This window comes from Pecten maximus, chromosome 15 (genome assembly GCF_902652985.1).
Source record: "Pecten maximus chromosome 15, xPecMax1.1, whole genome shotgun sequence".
Classification (NCBI taxonomy): domain Eukaryota; kingdom Metazoa; phylum Mollusca; class Bivalvia; order Pectinida; family Pectinidae; genus Pecten; species Pecten maximus.
In genome coordinates, this window is record NC_047029.1 from 22,466,896 (window position 1) to 22,486,248 (window position 19,353).

Consider the following 19,353-nt stretch of genomic DNA (forward strand, 5'->3'; position numbering starts at 1 on the left):
TGTCGTAGTCAACACACACCGACACATTTTATAAACCCGCTCTTCCATTTTGGCCCGTCTACATGTATGGCAGTTGTGCCCCTTTTCCTACGTTTGTAAACATAATCTTGTCTGGACAACTCTTTCAACAGTTTTCTGATGTACTAAGCACACATCAACACGGTCTTACAAGCGTAATTTAAAGTATTTTTTTTCTCATATGTTGATGTTAATAAGATATATTTCTTCATCGTGGGTGCCATTTTAAAAGGGGGGAGGGGGGATTTTTTGTTTTTGTTGTTTTGTATATAATTTTGTTTTTTGCTTTTGTGAGTGTATACGATATCCACATTGCAAACGTAATTCTGCCAATGAACAGAGCGGCCAGACAGACATCCTCAATTAGTATACACCCTTCATCCCCGATCTTTGCTACAGGAGTGATTTTTTTCTAACATGTAACAACAGAAGAAAACACAATATCTCTGGATCCTATTTATTTACATACTGAAATATTATATGACAACATGATATAATTACATGACAATGAATAATGATACAATGATACAATGTAACAATGATACAATGTAACAATGATACAATGTAACAATGTAACAATGATACAACACATGATGTAACAATGATACAAAGTTACAATATAACAATGATACAATGTACGATGTAATAATGATACAATGTAACAATGATACAATGTAACAATGATATAATGATGCTGCTCTCACTCATCCTTCATCTTTTACTGCCGTTTCACGACCTATACTCTTTCATATATTTATACAGGAACTTATTGTTCAAAATTTCCTTTCCAAATGTCCAAAAAGTTCAACCTGTGTTTTGAGATATACCTAGTTGCAGGACAGTTTCTTCAAAGGTATTTTGATCGAACTTTTATTAATTGATGTATTCAGTTAATAATCTATTGACCATATCCATGATGCAACTATTGGATTATCTTTTAAATGTCTAGATCTTTATTCCATGAATTGCAAAACGTCTCTTAGGTACTCAAGACAATGGTAGACTTCACAGTACACAGAACATAAAGACATCTTAATGGTAATAACCTAAACTGGTCCATGACAACCCTTCTCCTCCATAGGTACCAGACGTATAAGTCTGGCCAGGTATGACTCCTTTCTGTCCACAAATCTTCCTTTAAGTCCCAGATACTACAGTAACTACCAAGACAGCTCGCCCAAAAATAAGAACAAAATTTTCCTTGATTGAAAATGTTTGACTGTCTCTTTGAGTTCACAAAGCCTTGGTGAAGTTTCCAGGGGCTATTCTTTAAGAGGTGCCCTTTTTCTGGTCCAACTTTCAGGTGATAAAGATTTGATGAGTTTGCACACGTCCTACATGTCCTGAGTGTCATCACATTGGATAGTTGAGCATGACGTCCTGTTTCGCCAACTCCAACAACATAGGGTCGTCGAAGAACTTGTTGATGCTGACATCTTCACTCAGACCCTAAAATTTTAAGAAGAAACATGACTTGTTAATATTTCTCAGGCAACAATTTCTCGGGACACTGGTCAGAACTTCTCAGGACATCAGTCACTGGTCAATATCTCTTAGGCCACAAAGCATCGGTCAATATTTCTCAATTTAACATTAATTATTGTAGGGATAAGTTCCCAGACAGAAAATTGTAACATTTCATTCCTGTGTAATTTTAAACCCCAGAAGGTAAATAAAGAAATACCATTTCTCATCCATTATTACTATTAGATAACCTACCTTCCTGCGACGTGACTTGATCATGAACTCCCTGGCCAGATGTGTGGCTGGCTGTGGCTCTAGGGGGCGGATTGTAATGCTTTTGTCTAGGGGATCTCCAGGTACAATCTGCCAATGGTGAAACACGGATAGGCAGAACGCTTGACCTTGAGTATGTGTTCGAAGGTCAGTCTCAAATCCGAAAGAATCGATGGCAGGAATGAAGGCTTTGATTGTGTATAGTGGTGAGCCAGGCACTGGTGCATCCTGGGTAACATGGCCTCTGCAATTGTAAAGATATGTTTACATAGTGATTCTTAAAATACAACAAAAGTCTCCTCTGTGTGTAATGGTGTAAAATCAGAATGTCACAAAGTCAAATAGTTGTGTCACAATGTCAAACTTTTATAACAAGATCAGAATACTACAAGGTCAAATTTGTGTGTCTCAAGGTCAACTAAGACTAAGGTCAAACTTGTTGGTGTCAGTATAATAAGTGTCACAAGGTAAAATAAGTGTGTCAAAAGGTCAAATAAGTGTGCCACAAGATCAAATCAGTAAGGATTTTACGACCTACCTCCTCCGTGCAAGGACAGTATATACAGCAGACACACAGTCAGCGGGAGCCATCACCTCCACAAAATTGTACGGCTCCATCATTCGTGGCGTGGCCTAAAACAGACATTTGTCTACAATATACAGCTGATTGAATACTTAACTTGATACAGGTTCAATATCATTACTCTACACAGAGACTAATTTATACAGGTAAGCAGTATATCTAACCATTCTAGTTACCTCTACAGTAATAATTCATTGGTTCGGTTAACCATACACTTGTTTCATATGTAATTTAAGAACATGAATATGTTTTATCTAGTAAAAATTTCAATAGAACATCTTTTTACATCTCCCAATTTTATAGAAAACCTATGCATGGTGTCTACTGGAGAAAAGACTAATAGAATCTAACATATTCTCAACCCTCGTGTAAGAGTTTGGCTGACCAGAACGAGGCAAGACTTGTGCTGACTGGCCACACTCTTACACGAGGGTTGAGATATCCCTGTCCAAGGAACAGACCCTTGTTTGATTATTTTTCGCATACTTGCAACCAAATGTAAGCTATTATGCAAGTTTTTCATTGTGCCATCTGCAATGCTCCTTGGAATGTGCATCAAAATTAATGATGTCATCATTCATGACATGGTTACTCAACGTAAAATGATGATGTTACATACGTAAAATGATGATGTTACGTTATTGTGAGCAGCGTCATATAGTGAATGCCAGCTGTCTATACCCCCCTGTGTGAGAATGATTTATTGTTTCCCAAGCAACCACAGGATAACCCTGTGAAGTAGGTAAGAAAACATATTCTATGATACCGTATCTCAGCAGTCTAAGTTAGATAAATCTGGTGCCCCGTCCTCTGTGGGGTATATACTGGAATGGCCCTTAATATAAATCAGCTATTGCAAACATTCATGAAAACCGGCTGTTTCCATTCAATTCCTCTTACCATTAAGAATGCAGAGTAGGCTACTCTTCTGGCTGTTGGAATAATCTGGCCACCTCCCCTGTGTATCGGTTCTTGTGCTATCACGGCATCAAGGATCTTGAACTTTACATTCCTGATAGCTACAATGGGAATTATGACAATAAGCTGTTAATGTTTTAAACTTTATTTATTTTACAGCAATTGCGAAACAAGTTATATCAACTTATATTAATCAAGCATGTTGGACGGGATTGAAGCATGCGAGGGTCTTGCTGTGGGAGGATCCCAGAGTACCCGGGGAAAACCAGGTGGTCGTGCAGATGACCCCGGCCGCCTAGGTGAAAGGCAAGTGTGCTACAACTTTGCAACCCAACCACCCAACATATCATGTAAACTACTGCAGGACAGCATATCTCAACTTGGTTGGATTCATTAACTTTAGTACTTGAAACTACATTTTTCATGTAAAAGTTATATCCCTTTCAAAAGAGTTTGTTTGAACTGCATTTTAATTTTAATAACCAAAATCTTACTTTAATTTCACATACACTGGTTGTGTATTATGTATTGGTACTTTTTTTCCAATAGTTTATTTTCTATACACTGGTTGAAGGTCAACCTCATTTCCACTCATCTTACTGTTAGTGGTTTTTTATTTAGGTGGTTAGTTATGTCTTGTATTTACATTGCTTTGATTATTGTGAGGAACTCTGTGTATTGATTCGTATTAACTGTGTCAAGTTTCAAACCTGTATTATTAATAAAGCTGATAATTCCACCATCAAGTCTCAAAATGGCCTAAGAAATGCCCCAGTTCCTGTGAAGCCGGAAAAAAGTAACACTTCTTGGTAGCCATTTTATTGCATTGCTATTATCAACATTCACGTATGCCCCCTAGGAAACATTGTGGGATTTTACAAAGTGTATGATGGTAGTCTGTCCCAGTACTCACGTTCATCACAAAGAGGTCCCTCCCGTGTGGCCCACTGGAATCCCTGTACGATGCTGTCCTTCACAGCACCTAATAGGCTTTTCTCTACCTGTCAACAATATCAAAGCTTAATGTAGTCACAATTTTCACTAATATACACATTTTCATCAAGTTAATTGAAAACTGTTTTGTAAAATTAAGACATTTTTCTTGACATCCTGTAAATAATATTTAGACATTGTGTGAGCCTATACCTCTGATGGTAGCGTGTCGTCTACAAGGATGTTTGGGCCAGTAGCGTCAGGCCCAAAGGCCCATATAGATCGAGCAGCCAGCAAATCCCAGTCATATTTAGTCTGAAAGAATTCTCCAAGTCTTTTCCTCGGCCACGTGATCTGTACAATCTCATTTTCAATATCCTCTGCCAGTCCTTTCTCTAGAGGTTCAGCAATCATTGTCAACTTGTTTCTGTAAAAACAATTTTAAATGTCTATCATTTTATAACATAATAATAAACACCAATGGTAAAAAGTTCTCATCATGCTAAATTTGTCTCCTATGATTTGTTTTCTGTTCGTCTATTGTATTAAAATGACATAAAACAATAACAAACCAAACCTGTTCACCAGGTATGTATATGTCATATTTTTTTAATAGGAAACTTTTATTTTTTCTCTTTCTAAAATCCAGACCTGAGGGTTTAAATACTCAACTTGTTAAGAGGAACTTGTAGAGTGTATAAGGGATACCAGCAGGTTACTCCTCAAAACTGGAGTAACTATTGACAGGATATGAGGGATATCTGAAGAATTCTCTACCACAGCAACAACTTATATTTAAACAAATATAGGCAAAATACCTGTAGGTAGCCAACTTTATGCAGTGGGTGTTCAAAATTTATGAGTTCTAGTACACCACATATATCCTGTAACAAGCCCAGGAAGCCAATGAATTTGACTCAAAATCAGAGGCAGAGTGACAGCAGGACAATGAGATAGCATTTGTTACCGAACTGCGGTAGATATGGATGGTACTATTACTAGAGTTTATTCCTGATTGAATATGGTAATACAGAACCAAAGGAATTATTAACAGTATATGATGGAAGATTTAACAATATAGCTTACCTTTTGTTTGGTGTTTCAGCAAAACATTTTAGTGAAGATGTTTCCACTACAGTTTCACAGAATGACACTACCGGATCAGCTACTTTTATGTCTGAAATTATAAGGTATAAAATGATTAGAGAAAGAACAACATAGACAAGAGTAAATCAACACCTTACTATACTCGGATAAAATATAAAATGATTAGAGACAAAATAACATAAAACTACTTGACCGAAGTAAACCTACACCTTACTATACTCGGATAAAATATAAAATGATTAGAGACAAAATAACATAAAACTACTTGACCGAAGTAAATCAACACCTTACTATACTCAGATAAAATATAAAATGATTAGAGACAAAATAACATAAAACTACTTGACCGAAGTAAATCAACACCTTACTATACTCAGATAAAATACAAAATGATTAGAGACAAAATAACATAAAACTACTTGACCAAAGTAAACCTACACCTTACTACACTCTGATAAAACACAACCATCCTGCACATCATGGATTTGTGAGGGTGATAGGCAGACATTTTTTATTTTATTTTGAAGTCTTGGGGTCGGTAGCATTTTTATTGAACCTGAAGCCCCAATTAATACATACCTAATTTGATATCAGTACATGTATCTCTGAAAGGTATGTTACTTGACATTTTCAAAAGACAGTCATTATTACTCCACATTGTGCCATTTCCCTGAAGTTCTTGGGGGAACCAATACATGTACAACATAATTTTGTGCACCAGGAATCGACAGTTTTGTATCAAACCACACATTTTTATGTAGTTACTGTATTTTTCTCAAATATTTATTGCATATTTGGTGTATACAGTTTTAAGAATATGTAGGATATTTACCAATCTCCGAGTACATTTTCCGGAGGTCATGCATCACACAGTCCAAGTAAAGTTCTCCCGTTCCCAACACAATGTGTTCACCCGACTCCTCAACCTGTCAAAAATCACTGATACTGTCACACTTCAAAATGTTTAAATGGTCTTTAAAAAAAAAAGAAGAAAAAAAAAGGGGATTTAACCTTAAAAACAAATGGGAACACAATGAACTGTCAAAAAAATCTGTATCCCTTAAAAACCTTGGGCAAACAGAAATTAATAGAAATTAATAATCAATAAAGTTATGTAGCAGAAACTAAAATTACCTCCCTTCTCTTTCAGGGTCACTTCCACATGAGTCACCCCATTAATAAATTAAACTAATCAATCAAAATAGAAGGTTTTCTTTAATTTCATTTAATGATACTGGATATGATCTAACGTCCAACCTTATTCCTAATCCTTATTCTCCTGGAAAGGGACAAAAGTAAACTATGGAAGCTAATTAACATCAAGAAGTAACATGCATAGGATAAAAAGGGCGGAAGTCTCTAAATATTAAAAGTCCTTCATGGTTGTACTGCCTAAGGCTATGACCCACTGTCATACCTTTGTATTCAGGAGAGGGTAGCTCTTGTTGACCTTCCTTAATCCGTCCAGCATTTTGGGCAGTTCTGAAGGGTTTACTGGTTCCACGGCGATCTTCATCACAGAGTTTGTGTTAAACTTCAAAGGTCGGAAAATGTGTACCTATAACATAACAACAGTAGGAAAAGTAAGCGCCAGGCTTTCAAACACAAAGTGATAAGCCACAACACAAGGGTATGGCTGTTTCATAAAACATTATGAACATTAGCTACACAAATGTCTGACCTCTTTTCTTCAAAGACTTCCAATAAAGGGGCATATATATTTGCAATTAAGCATGCCCCTTAACAATATGGTCAATGAAGTAAAATATGACTCTCTCTGTTCTGTCGCTGTACAACGATATCTTACCTCGTCGTTACCAGATACATCTGTAATGGTGGCTGTCTTCACTATGGGTTGATCTATACCTTCGATCAGCACCCAGTTCCCAGCAGGCACTCGGTTAACCTCCACTTTGTACCTATAACAACACAGAAAACAACACTCGGTTTACCTCCACTTTGTACCTATAAGAACCCATAAAAACAACACTCGGTTTACCTCCACTTTGTACATATAACAACACAGAAAACAACACTCGGTTTACATCCACTGTGTACCAATAAAAACCCCAAAGAAAACAACACTCGGTTTACCTCTGCTTTCTACCTATAACAACCCATGAAAACATTTCTCTGCTTATCTTAACTGTTAATTTGATGCATGATGTATCCAAACCAAACATCACTGGTAAAAGTAGACTTTTTTTTTTCAATACACCATTTATTTTATACATAACATTGACTGAAAGTACATGTCATACAGCTCAGTGTACTGTACATAAAAGTCAACAACACTAACACATAACAATTCTCCAAAGGTATTTCACTGTGTGTATACTTTGAATAGCAGTCAAAGATGTGGACATATGCACAAACTATCACATATCTTAAATATTTACACCTAGCCTTTCAATACCCTATTCATCAGGAAGTGAAATTTTAACAACAGTTAGAGGTAAAGGCCATAGCACGGGACCAGCATCATACCTGGCCTCTGAGATCCACAGCCTGCCAACTTGACCAAATCGAGAGTCTTCCTCATCCTGGAGCGAATAGTTTTCTCCAAGGATCTTGACTTCTTGGTTAGCGTACAGCGTGCCACTGACAACACGGCCGTATACATGGAAACTTGTGGCGTCCTGCGTAGGGAATAGCTTGGTCGTATGCACCATCAGTGGGCCCTGAAAACATCATTAAATTGGTGTGAAATAAGCACCATAGCATTAGCATATAGTACGTTCACTGCAAAAGAAATAACTTATTTACTTCATCAACACTAGTAACCATTACCAATAACCAATAGCAATTCTCATATATGTGTATATTAAGCGTAATGGACATGTACTTTAATAATTGTGTATTGTGTCATACAATATTACATTGTATTGTTTTGTTTCTCTGATGTGTTGAAAAATACAAGGAAATAAAGAATCTGAATCTGAATCTAAAGAGAATTACATACAATTATACAATGCATTACAAAATTTGTAATTGGCATGGATCTTAAAAAGAGGTTTTGATGAACAAAACTGTAAAAAGGAGATGAAAAGTTAATCAGCAACACTTTTTAAAGTAAGAATAATTTGGGTCAAGCACAGAAAAGGGACAAGACTTAAATTCTCAAAAAGTACACCTAAAATATGACTGTTTGGTTTGTTTGTTTGTTTTTGTTTAACGTCCTATTAACAGCCAGGGTCATTTAAGGCCGTGCCAGGTTTGGAGGTGGAGGAAAGCCGGAGAACCAGGAGAAAAACCACCGGCATACGGTCAGTACCTGGCAACTGCCCCACGTAGGTTTCGAACTCGCAACCCAGAGGTGGAAGGCTAGCGTTAAAGTGTCGGACACCTTAACCACTCGGCCACCGCGGCCCCATAAAAAAATATGACTGGGAGTTATCCTCATAACAAAGAGGTAGTCTGGTGACAGACTTATTTCGGTACTAACTGAATTAACTTTAACATGCATTAAAAGTTTTAGTTTCCGTTTTTTTGTTGGCGAGAACAAATGACCTTAGAACTTACATCAGGGTCACATGTACACATGACCTCTGCCAGATCCGAGTCACTAGATCCTGTGTAGACATGATCTATCTTGTTCTTGGCGTTTTCAGCAGGACTAGGCAGATGTTCAACACACATGTCAACAAAACCTGACAAGAAAATAAAACATATGGTCACAAAACCTGGCAAGAAAACATAACATATGGTCACAAAACCTAGCAAGCATTTACACATTAAATATCATGAAACTCCAAAAGTAGACAGACTTGTTAAAAGAAAACAATCGTGGTAGCAGTTGTGTATGTCACAGATACAGTGTACAGTGTATTTCTAATCCTTACCAGTAAAATCACCGAAGAACCTTCGGCACACAATTCGCAATAAGGGACGGATGTTCATTTTCCTCTCTTCTTTGGTCAGTGAGATTCCAAGTTCATCACACAACCTGGGCAAACATTCGTCAACATCTCCAACAACCTGTAACAGTCACACAAAATCCTCAATGTCTCCACAAGATTTGTCTTACTTTATAAATTTTTCCTGGTGTAACATTAGAGTACTTGTCAACTGATTAAAAAAGATGACAACATGGACATAGGAAGTGAAAATGAACTGCTTGGGAGAAGATGAACTGCTATTTTCACATTTGATGAAAGTTCAGAGAATACAGATATTGATAGTTTGAGAGTAAATTTACCATATTTATCCTCAAATACGCCCCCTCCCCTAGCTTAGTATTATCCTCAAATACGCCCTCTCCCCTAGCTTAGTATTATCCTCAAATATGCCCTCTCCCCTAGCTTAGTATTATCCTCAAATACGCCCCCTCCCCTAGCTAAGTATTATCCTCAAATACGCCCCCTCCCCTAGCTTAGTATTATCCTCAAATAAGCCCTCCCCCTAGCTTAGTATTAAAGTTTGGGGAGGACTTATTTGTGAACAACTGAAAAGAATAAAGGAAGGTTTATTTGTGGTCAGGGGCATATTTGTGAATAAATCAATCAATCAAAGATACTTTGTTGAAAAATTACTTTAAAATTACAAACAGAGAAAGACCATGTTAAAGATGAGCTTTTTGAACCAAATTAAAAATTCAGGAAAGATTTACTGAAATCTTTATTTTAAATTACACCACTATTTAAATTTTTTCTTTTTTCTTTGTCTTTTTTTCAGCATCATTGGCTTAATACCCAAATTTCTTTTACAAAAGAACAGGAGATGTAGGTAACTTTGGGAGCTATGAACAATACATTACCTGTGAGAAGAGTTTGTACAATGGCTCCAGAATAAACTCCACAAAACTCCTCTGACATGTATTATTTGGTGACTTCTTAGTAAACTTTCTCCTGTATCATACAAAACAATTAAATCTTACCATTTTTAACATTGAAGACAAAGAGTCTTTAAAACATAATGAGAATTAGTCATTCATATTTCAATAGTAGTATACAGTTATCAAATGGGTATGAGGGCGATAGTAATTTTGACAGCCCCGAAGCAACAACTGTTGCATGAGGGCTTTAGCCCGAGGGAAATAGTTGTTGATGAGTACTATGTGACAGTTTGCCATGTGACAGTTTGCCGTGTGACAGTTTGCAGTGTGACAGTTTTTTCGAACTGTCATACGGTGTGATAGTCCTGGAAACACATGCGCAATCCTCTCGAGGCTGATAGTCAAATTATCACATTACTTTTATATAGAGAAAATAACGTAAAGGTATAATAACATGTACTGTACTTACGTTTTACTGTTGAAGTACATGTACTGTACTTACGTTTTACTGTTGAAGTACATGTACTGTACTTACGTTTTACTGTTGAAGTACATGACAATTGTACTGTACTTACATTTTACTGTTGAAGTACATGTACTGTACTTACGTTTTACTGTTGAAGTACATGACAATTGTACTGTACTTACGTTTTACTGTTGAAGTACATGTACTGTACTTACGTTTTACTGTTGAAGTACATGTACTGTACTTACGTTTTACTGTTGAAGTACATGTACTGTACTTACGTTTTACTGTTGAAGTACATGTACGGTACTTACGTTTTACTGTTGAAGTACACGTACTGTACTTACGTTTTACTGTTGAAGTACATGTACTGTACTTACGTTTTACTGTTGAAGTACATGTCTCCCCATAATCGTCTTGCAAACTCCTTTTCATTGATGCCTCCTAAAAATTAAAATTAAATAAAATTATCCCTTGACACTTTTAGTGGAGTTTAAAATGCAATAGATTCTGGGAATTAAGTGTTTTTCTCATCAGAAACGAAACCATGCCATGTATGTTTTATGTCAAAATGTTTAGATGTGGTAAGATCATATAAGAAAGTATAGACAGAGGCCAATACAAACATCGGTGGAATAACAAAACAAGAGAAGAAATGACAATGATGCTATAATTAGATATCCTGATTGATGATCACTTGTATATTTATCATCTTCTCAGAGAAAATAATCACAATATATATGCCCCTCCCACAGAAAGCGAGAGATAATCAGGACATGATTGAAGTAAGTTACACTGTTATTGTAACTTACCATAGGTGTCCCCATATATCTTGGCAAATGAGCCCAGAGTGAAACAGAACCGGTAGTAGGAGCTCGCAAAACAAACATTTCCCAGCAATGGAGAAACTGACTTATTCTCTTCGTCTTCGGCATAAACACTGAAAATAGATAAAAAACACTGTATAATAGGTCGCAATCACACAGCTTTATCTAGTGGTCACTCCGTATAATATATCACACAGCTTTATCCAGTGGTCACTCCGTATAATATATCACAGTTTTATATAGTGGTCACTCCCTATAATACATCACACAGCTTTATCTAGTGGTCACTCCCTATAATATATCACACAGCTTTATCTAGTGGTCACTCCGTATAATATATCACACAGCTTTATCTAGTGGTCACTCCCTATAATATATCACACAGCTTTATCCAGTGGTCACTCCCTATAATATATCACACAGCTTTATCCAGTGGTCACTCCCTATAATATATCACACAGCTTTATCTAGTGGTCACTCCCTATAATATATCACACAGCTTTATCTAGTAGTCACTCCCTATAATATATCACAAAGCTTTATCCAGCGTTCACTCCCTATAATATATCACACAACTTTATCCAGTGGTCACTCCGTATAATATATCACACAGCTTTATCAAGTGGTCACTTCATATAATATATCACACAGTTTTATCTAGTGGTCACTCCCTATAACATATCACACAGCTTTATCTAGTGGTCACTCCGTATAATATATCACACAGTTTTATATAGCGGTCACTCCCTATAATATATCACAAAGCTTTATCCAGCGGTCACTCCCTATAATATATCACACAACTTTATCCAGTGGTCACTCCGTATAATATATCACACAGCTTTATCAAGTGGTCACTCCCTATAATATATCACACAGCTTTATCAAGTGGTCACTCCCTATAATATATCACACAGCTTTATCTAGTAGTCACTCCCTATAATATATCACACAGCTTTATCTAGTGGTCACTCCCTATAATATATCACACAGCTTTATCCAGTGGTCACTCCCTAAAATATATCACACAGCTTTATCTAGTGGTCACTCCCTATAATATATCACACAGTTTATCACACAGCTTTATCTAGTGGTCAATTCCTAGGATATATAACACTTATAAATGAGGTCTTTCCCATGAATTTGAAAAAAGACCATTTTACTTGACCATTTTACAGATTTTTTTATGACCGATTAAAATGTAACTGTTAAAGAAATCAAATAACCAAACCAATGACACTGGAGACTGGTATACCTGATGAGAGAGTTCACCTCCTCCAGAATGTGTCGTAACTTGAAGTAGGCATCTGTTGGTGGCAGCTTGAGCTCCAGGATGAGACGGTCGATCTTATTGATACAGATGGTGACAGGTAGCTTCTCTTGTATGGCATGCTTAATGAGGCGTTCGGTGTTCAGCATCACCTGTTACAGTCAAGTCATTTACATCAGCCGTTATCATACAAAACACCAGTAAGTTGTCACAGTTATCATACACAGAATATATCAGAGAGGAAAACTGTAGGAAGGACTTGCTACTTGTACCTACACAACCTTATCTAAATTCTGAATGTGCATCATACTTTCCACATAGCTCACCACTATTAAAACCAGAGATTTATATTTATTTATTAATTTTCAGGATAATATTCTGATGGTTTACCACTGAACTTTAACCAGGAACTTATACCACTATGTCCTGATGATAAAAACAAGAAATTTATATTTATTCACTAACTTTCCGGATTGTATCCACCACTAAACTTGAACCAGGGACTTATACCACTTAATCCTGATGATAATAACAAGAAATTTATATCACTGTTTACCCCTTCAGCAGCATCCACAAACACCACAACTCCATCACTGATCCTGAAGGCTGCTGTCACCTCGTCAGAGAAGTTTACATGGCCTGGTAAACACAATCCAAAAGTTAATACAAAGTACATGGAAATCAAAAGTAGTGTAAGTAAATTTACAGTTGGATTATATTAGATTACAAAAAAAAAGTGTTTCTGAACATTCTAACAGTGAGTGGCTTCTGGCCCCAACACAGTATTTTAGGACAAGTCTGGTGTGGATCAGACAGAGCAATCAACTTTATGAAGAAGTGGAATTCTAAAACACCATTTGATATATTATTGTTGTAAGTTCCAGATGTTTACAAAAACTTTGCTAGGACAAAGCACCTACATTGTACCTTTTGTATATGAATGATGTCATCATCTATCCAACACAAGAGTTAATATGGGCTATATTTGACCTATTATATCATATATGCAAGGGCTATGGAAATTAGTGGCTTAGATTTACCTGGTGTGTCAAAAACATTGACTAGGAATGACTTATTCTTGGAGTCTGGTAGTACAAGTGTGACCGGAGAAGCCTTTATACTAACACCTCTCTGTAAAATAATAAACACATCATTGAATACCCTGGGAATACCTAGCTATCAATATCCCTTATAACTTACGGAAATACCTTAACTTAATTTATTAACAAGAAATCATTTCAGTATTAAAGGAAAATTCCTTAACTAACATTTTTGTTTCTTTAATCCAATAACGCTTTCATATGGAAAAGCTGAAGAATCTTAATGATATCGGGACCTGGTAAATATTATAGTGTTGTAACTTTGATGAGTTATGGCACAACCAGTCAAAGAAATAGCAGCAAATCGAAATTTAAAAACATCTTTTTGGAAAACCTCAATATATTTCACTTACTTAGAAAAAATAACTTGTTAAAAATCGAGAAATATCTGGCAGATTTTAAACAGGTACGCTATCTAGGGATGATGGACCTCAAGAGAAAATGTTTTAGCTGATTTGTGTGACTTTGAATGAGTTTAATATTTTTGGCTGGGAAAAAGATGTCTGTAATTCAGTAGCCTTACCTCTTGTTCAGTGAACAATGTGTCTGTGTAACGGATCTGTGAAAACAGAAGAAAAAATTAGCATATACTGATAGTCATCTCTTGCTTTTGGATATAAATACAAGGTAGTCTATAACATATAACATCAGTGATATATCTACACATTAAGCTGTGTGCTAAGTCCTGGTGAAAAAAATTAATATCTCAAAATTAACTTCCTGGAGCAATAAATACCAACAATAAATCATGGAATCAATCTGTTATCTTCAATTCATTGATTAAGTCTCTTACAGCTTTTTTTGTCAAAATGTTTAGCAGTTGTTATGATTTTTAAATTAATCCTCTGAACACTACCACCAACTTTCTACTTTATATCAGATGACAATATTCATCAATCTTTAACCGACACCAATAATTTAGCAATCTGACTAAAGAGTGTAAATAGTCACTTTCTATGCCTTTATATATATATATATCTTACATCTTTGTCGTCTTTGCCATCAATTTCGGGATGAGTCTGAGACACCAAACAGTCAACGAAGGATGTCTGGAATAAATAAGACATTTAATATCATATCGAATTGTCAAATAATAACAAAATACTGACCAGAAGCAATCTTTGATACGCTTTTTTGGTTTTAATGATTAGAAGCACTTTTTTTATGAAATGAATGTTCAGTTATTAAAATGAATGTATCATGTAAACCAATTGTCAATCAATAATTGAACACATCATTTTCCTATGAGAATTTACTTATGAATATATACTATTCTCAACTTAAAACTGGAAATATTCTCAACATAATTTTACTCAACTCAACAGACATACTGTACTGCATAACAAACTTTTACAAATTTTAGGGAATACAAAATCTAGATTGCAAATTTCCTAACCCGGTTTTTTGATATATTTCAGCAAAAGAAAATGATAACAGTAAAATGCTGTGGTACTGTTGACAGTAAGAAGGACAATGATCTATACTCACTTTACCATGGTGTAAATGTCCACAAATGTTGACAGTAAGAAGAGCAATGATCTATACTCACTTTACCATGGTGTAAATGTCCACAAAGTGTGACATTCCTAATGAGATCTGGTGTGTCCATTAGGTCGGCTAAAAATCTAGGGAAAAATATTAAAAAAGATGAACATATTAAAGACAAATATTTCCAAAATTCTCCTATTCATGAAACACAATATTCAGTGTTTTACTGTCTAAATGTTCTTGTACATACAGTGTAGTGTGTAAAATAGTCATGGGCATGCCTATCCTGTTACATTAGAGCATGCAAGTTGATATTGTGGAAATCAGTCACTCGGCACCAAAACTTAGCGTGAATTTTAGGAACAAAGAAAATGCTAACAAAGTTCCATAATAATTTTTTCAAGATACATACAGTATTCATACAAAAGTCATGGTGAATCTGTCAGTATATCACAGTAATGGGGCCATGTTTAAAGCCGTTTGTATGGATTTATGTGTCACTTACTCCATGTTATAAACAGTCTCTGGTAAATCTTGTTCCACCATCGAAAATTTTTTCTTCTTGACTGGAGCTATGATTGGTTCTACAAGGAAAACAAGTGATTTATTGTCAGTAAATGGATACAGGTTACAGTTGATAACCTTAAAACTAAATACTATGTAAAGATATTTAATCCTTTGTGGTTGCTAACCAATCAGAATCTTCCTGTGTACCTGGTCTTGCAGTAACATAACATCTTCATCAAATAAGTATATTGATAGTACAACATGTTCAAAAAGTGTGTTTACAAAAAAAAAATCAAAAAAATCTACATGTGCTGGAGAGATGCTACAGTAAAAACTTGTACACAGTGAGAATCAGTCCATAATGATAAAGTATATAACAATTTTGCTGAAGTAGAACATATGTACAGAATTACTATGGATTTATGTACATAACAGACAAATCTCTGTGTTAACAATAACTACAGTATCAGACATTCTATACAATGTATATCATTCCAAGAGAAGATGAGATCCAATGTATAGTATTGGACAGAAAAAGTGACACATTCTGGAGGAAGAGAGCATAGACAGTTATCTTCACAAGTAATCAGCTGGCAATGAAACTAAATTATGCCAGGTTCTAGGTTGATGGGAATGATACTGAGGTGCGAAAGAATTTTTTTTTCAACTTAGAACTCACCTGTAAGTGGTTGCGTGTCCTCTTCTTGAACTATTGTCTGAAAGTAAATGAAATTGTAATGAGAACCTGAATTTTCTAGTGTGTTTTTGTAGATCACAGCTTCTATAAAATATGTACTTTTTTTGTATGCTGCATGCATTTCTTTAAGTTCAATCGGATTTTTTTGTAAAATTATGGGAAACATCCACTTCTCTCAGTGTTGCAGGGAGTGTATAGTTTGCACTGAAACATTCATAGAAGCCTACTTTGGAATACAGTGGACTATGATGTTGCCTACCTCCACTTCTGGACCGTATACTTCTTCAGCCGTAGGGTAATACTTTTTGTCTTCATGAAGCACAACCTGCATTTCTGGTACGTCATCTGCATCATCAGCATCCATATCTTCATCCTCCTGTTATTTAAAGATCATTAGAATCAGCAAATACATGGTAAAACTCTTTAAATGTTAAATTGTGTTCACTGGTTTGTCAATAAATCAAATATTGGAAATTATCCTCGATATATTTTGACATTACTATACTCACTACATTTAAGTACTAACCTTTACACAACAATCAAGATGCTGTATTTCATTTAAAAAAAATAAAAGTGAAAATCACTAAAGAGAACATTTTTCCTGCATTAAACTTACATCAGCCCCATATTCACCATAGGGTTCATCTCTTTCCTCATCACTGTCTTCATTATCATCATCGTCACTATCCAGTTCTGGACCGACGTAGTTACCAAACTCGTCATATAATTCCTGATCCATCTTTCAAGCTGTGAAAATTAATATGTATTTGTAAAATAAGATATTTATATGTGAATATGCACAGGAATTGGATATTCCATGATTAAGTAATTAATAAGAGCGAGCGAAGCTCTTTACCGTTAACGTGCACGTATGTACAATATTCTAGTCCAACTTTGCATAACGTCCTGCGTGATGTTACAGCCAGAAAAATTTCTGCTGGAAACGGAAACAGTAACGAGCCCGGTGCAGATGTCTGCAGAAACTGTTAACATAAAAAGTCTATATAACGTACAATCCAGTTGGTGTGTTCATAATGCTGACTAATTATTTTTATAAAAAATATCTCTAATAGCGTGAGAATAAAATATAGCTCGAGTTATGGTTTCGAGGACGGAACTGGGAACATTCGGCATATTTCCGAAGATTGCTGGAAATTAACCGAGATGTTGCGATTGCATTTGGATGGAAAGTACCAACAGTTCTCGGTTGCAGAATCTGGATGTCGAAAACTACCGATAGTTAACGACTGTCAAAAGTCATGTCATATAAGGTCACATTCTCGTATTTAAACGGGAAACGTTTATCACTATATTTTTATGTTGTACATTGGCATACTAGCTAGCTTCGCTCTTATCACGCATTGCCTGTTTCATATTATATTGATAAGAAGCATCTGAGGGCTAATATTTCAATCAATATTTTAATCACAGAACATCCAATTTCTGTGGTATACACCACGATTATACGACATGGGTTTTAGTATTTAGGTATTATTAGTAGTCCCTGATTTTTATTTGTTTATTTTTTTAATATGATTACATTATGTAAATGTGAATTTACTGATGGTATTTTAAACACATGTGATGACTTGGCACTTGTTTGGTGTTTAAAGTGTTATAAACCAAAAGCTGAAAAGAAGACTCAACTCGTGTACTCGAATGTGTGCTTTGTTATATTTTAAATTACACCTCGGAAATAAACTTATAAAATGATGTAAACAATCACACAATGCCAATGGTAGCTAGCTATAGATCTGGGAAAGATTTCACGATGCTCCTGTTTTACAGAAAAACGTATCCTGACAAACTTATGAAATACCAAAGACATCTACAAGCGATTATGACTTCGAGATTGAAGGGTAGCACATACGGTTTTGTGTGAGCATGATTTGAAAATTTGGTGTTTGGGGCAGATGAGATGTTTTGACCGGTCTCGTGAGATCCCTCAGTACGACGTGGAAACATTATTCGATACAGATTATTAGTCTCAGGGTAAAGCGAGGAATAGTTTAAATAATTCTGTGCTAGAGATGTATTGCAATTCGTAATTTGATCGTGTAATTAAGCATTTAAATCAATCTTATTGTAACACTTACCACATGCGTCCACCGGAAGCGTTTGTCTTGCGTTAAGCGTGGTCAGTAAAAAGCTTAAAGCGTCTTCATGATCGGATATTGATAATATAAAAAGAAAATGAAACCGCCACACTGAGATACGGAAATAAATTTTCCAAATAAGGACGTGTTTTTTTTTTATGTTGAAAAATATGAAATTTATTGAATTTGGGCATCCCCATACACTCACTGATTTATGATTCATTTTGCTATACAATTGCACCAAACGAAAACTGCACATAGTTACATGTATATGAAAAAAAACAACACAAAATAATCGCTGACTTATGTACAGTACAGCTAAAACAGCCTGGTTTACAATACAAAATCAGAGACATTTGTATACGTCTCTGACAAAATGTAACTTAGTGCTTTTTACTTTCGAATTTGCTAGTTACAGATAAAAAACAATATTCTGATAAATTGAAAAAATACCAACGACTGCGTTATACTAAGACAATCGTCAAAATAGTTTAAAACTATCACAACCGCTTAATTCTGTCATTCCAAGAAGGCTATTTTCACCACAGGGATGCCGACTTAACATACATAATTATGTACAAAAGAAAAAACACTACAAATCATCTTTTGATCCCTGTGATTATGCATATAAAGCTATCAAAAATAACAGAGTCGACCTAATTTTCGAATGGAATTGCTGAAGATTCAAAAAATGAAATGTTTTTTTTTCTTTCTAAAATACAGCGCAGGCGCTTGAATATAAAATGTAAAGTTTTATTTTAGATTTTGCAGAGGTCTAGGTACTGCGAAAATGTAGTTTCTACAGTATCCAGACTCCTGCCAAATCTAAAAA

The 19,353-nt window shown here is 35.5% G+C and overlaps 1 protein-coding gene across 1 annotated transcript; it reads right to left on the reverse strand.

The window, feature by feature from the left end:
* Nucleotides 1-456: 456 nt before the first annotated feature.
* On the reverse strand, nt 457-18,560 carry LOC117343517 (116 kDa U5 small nuclear ribonucleoprotein component-like). Its single transcript, XM_033905896.1, has 27 exons — nt 18,522-18,560; nt 17,042-17,172; nt 16,685-16,801; nt 16,408-16,444; nt 15,727-15,805; nt 15,283-15,358; nt 14,717-14,782; nt 14,257-14,292; nt 13,674-13,764; nt 13,190-13,272; nt 12,619-12,785; nt 11,349-11,476; nt 10,917-10,980; nt 10,053-10,143; nt 9,139-9,274; nt 8,819-8,946; nt 7,784-7,977; nt 7,104-7,215; nt 6,714-6,854; nt 6,129-6,222; nt 5,276-5,366; nt 4,403-4,616; nt 4,170-4,257; nt 3,239-3,357; nt 2,294-2,388; nt 1,738-1,999; nt 457-1,467 (listed from the first exon to the last, which is right to left on the reverse strand). The coding sequence occupies exons 2-27, from the start codon at nt 17,162-17,164 to the stop codon at nt 1,372-1,374; spliced, it is 2,928 nt and encodes a 975-aa protein (XP_033761787.1). The 5' UTR covers nt 17,165-17,172; nt 18,522-18,560; the 3' UTR covers nt 457-1,371.
* Between the last annotated feature and the right edge of the window lie 793 nt (nt 18,561-19,353).

Bases quoted from the DNA above. Each gene is read 5' to 3' on its own strand.
- LOC117343517 (XM_033905896.1), bottom strand. From the start codon at position 17,164: ATGGATCAGGAATTATATGACGAGTTTGGTAACTACGTCGGTCCAGAA. The intron at 16,802-17,041 runs GTAAGTTTAATG...TTTAAATAACAG, and splicing joins ATGGTGAATATGGGGCTGAT to GAGGATGAAGATATGGATGC. The intron at 3,358-4,169 runs GTGAGTACTGGG...TTCCCATTGTAG, and splicing joins GGGACCTCTTTGTGATGAAC to CTATCAGGAATGTAAAGTTC.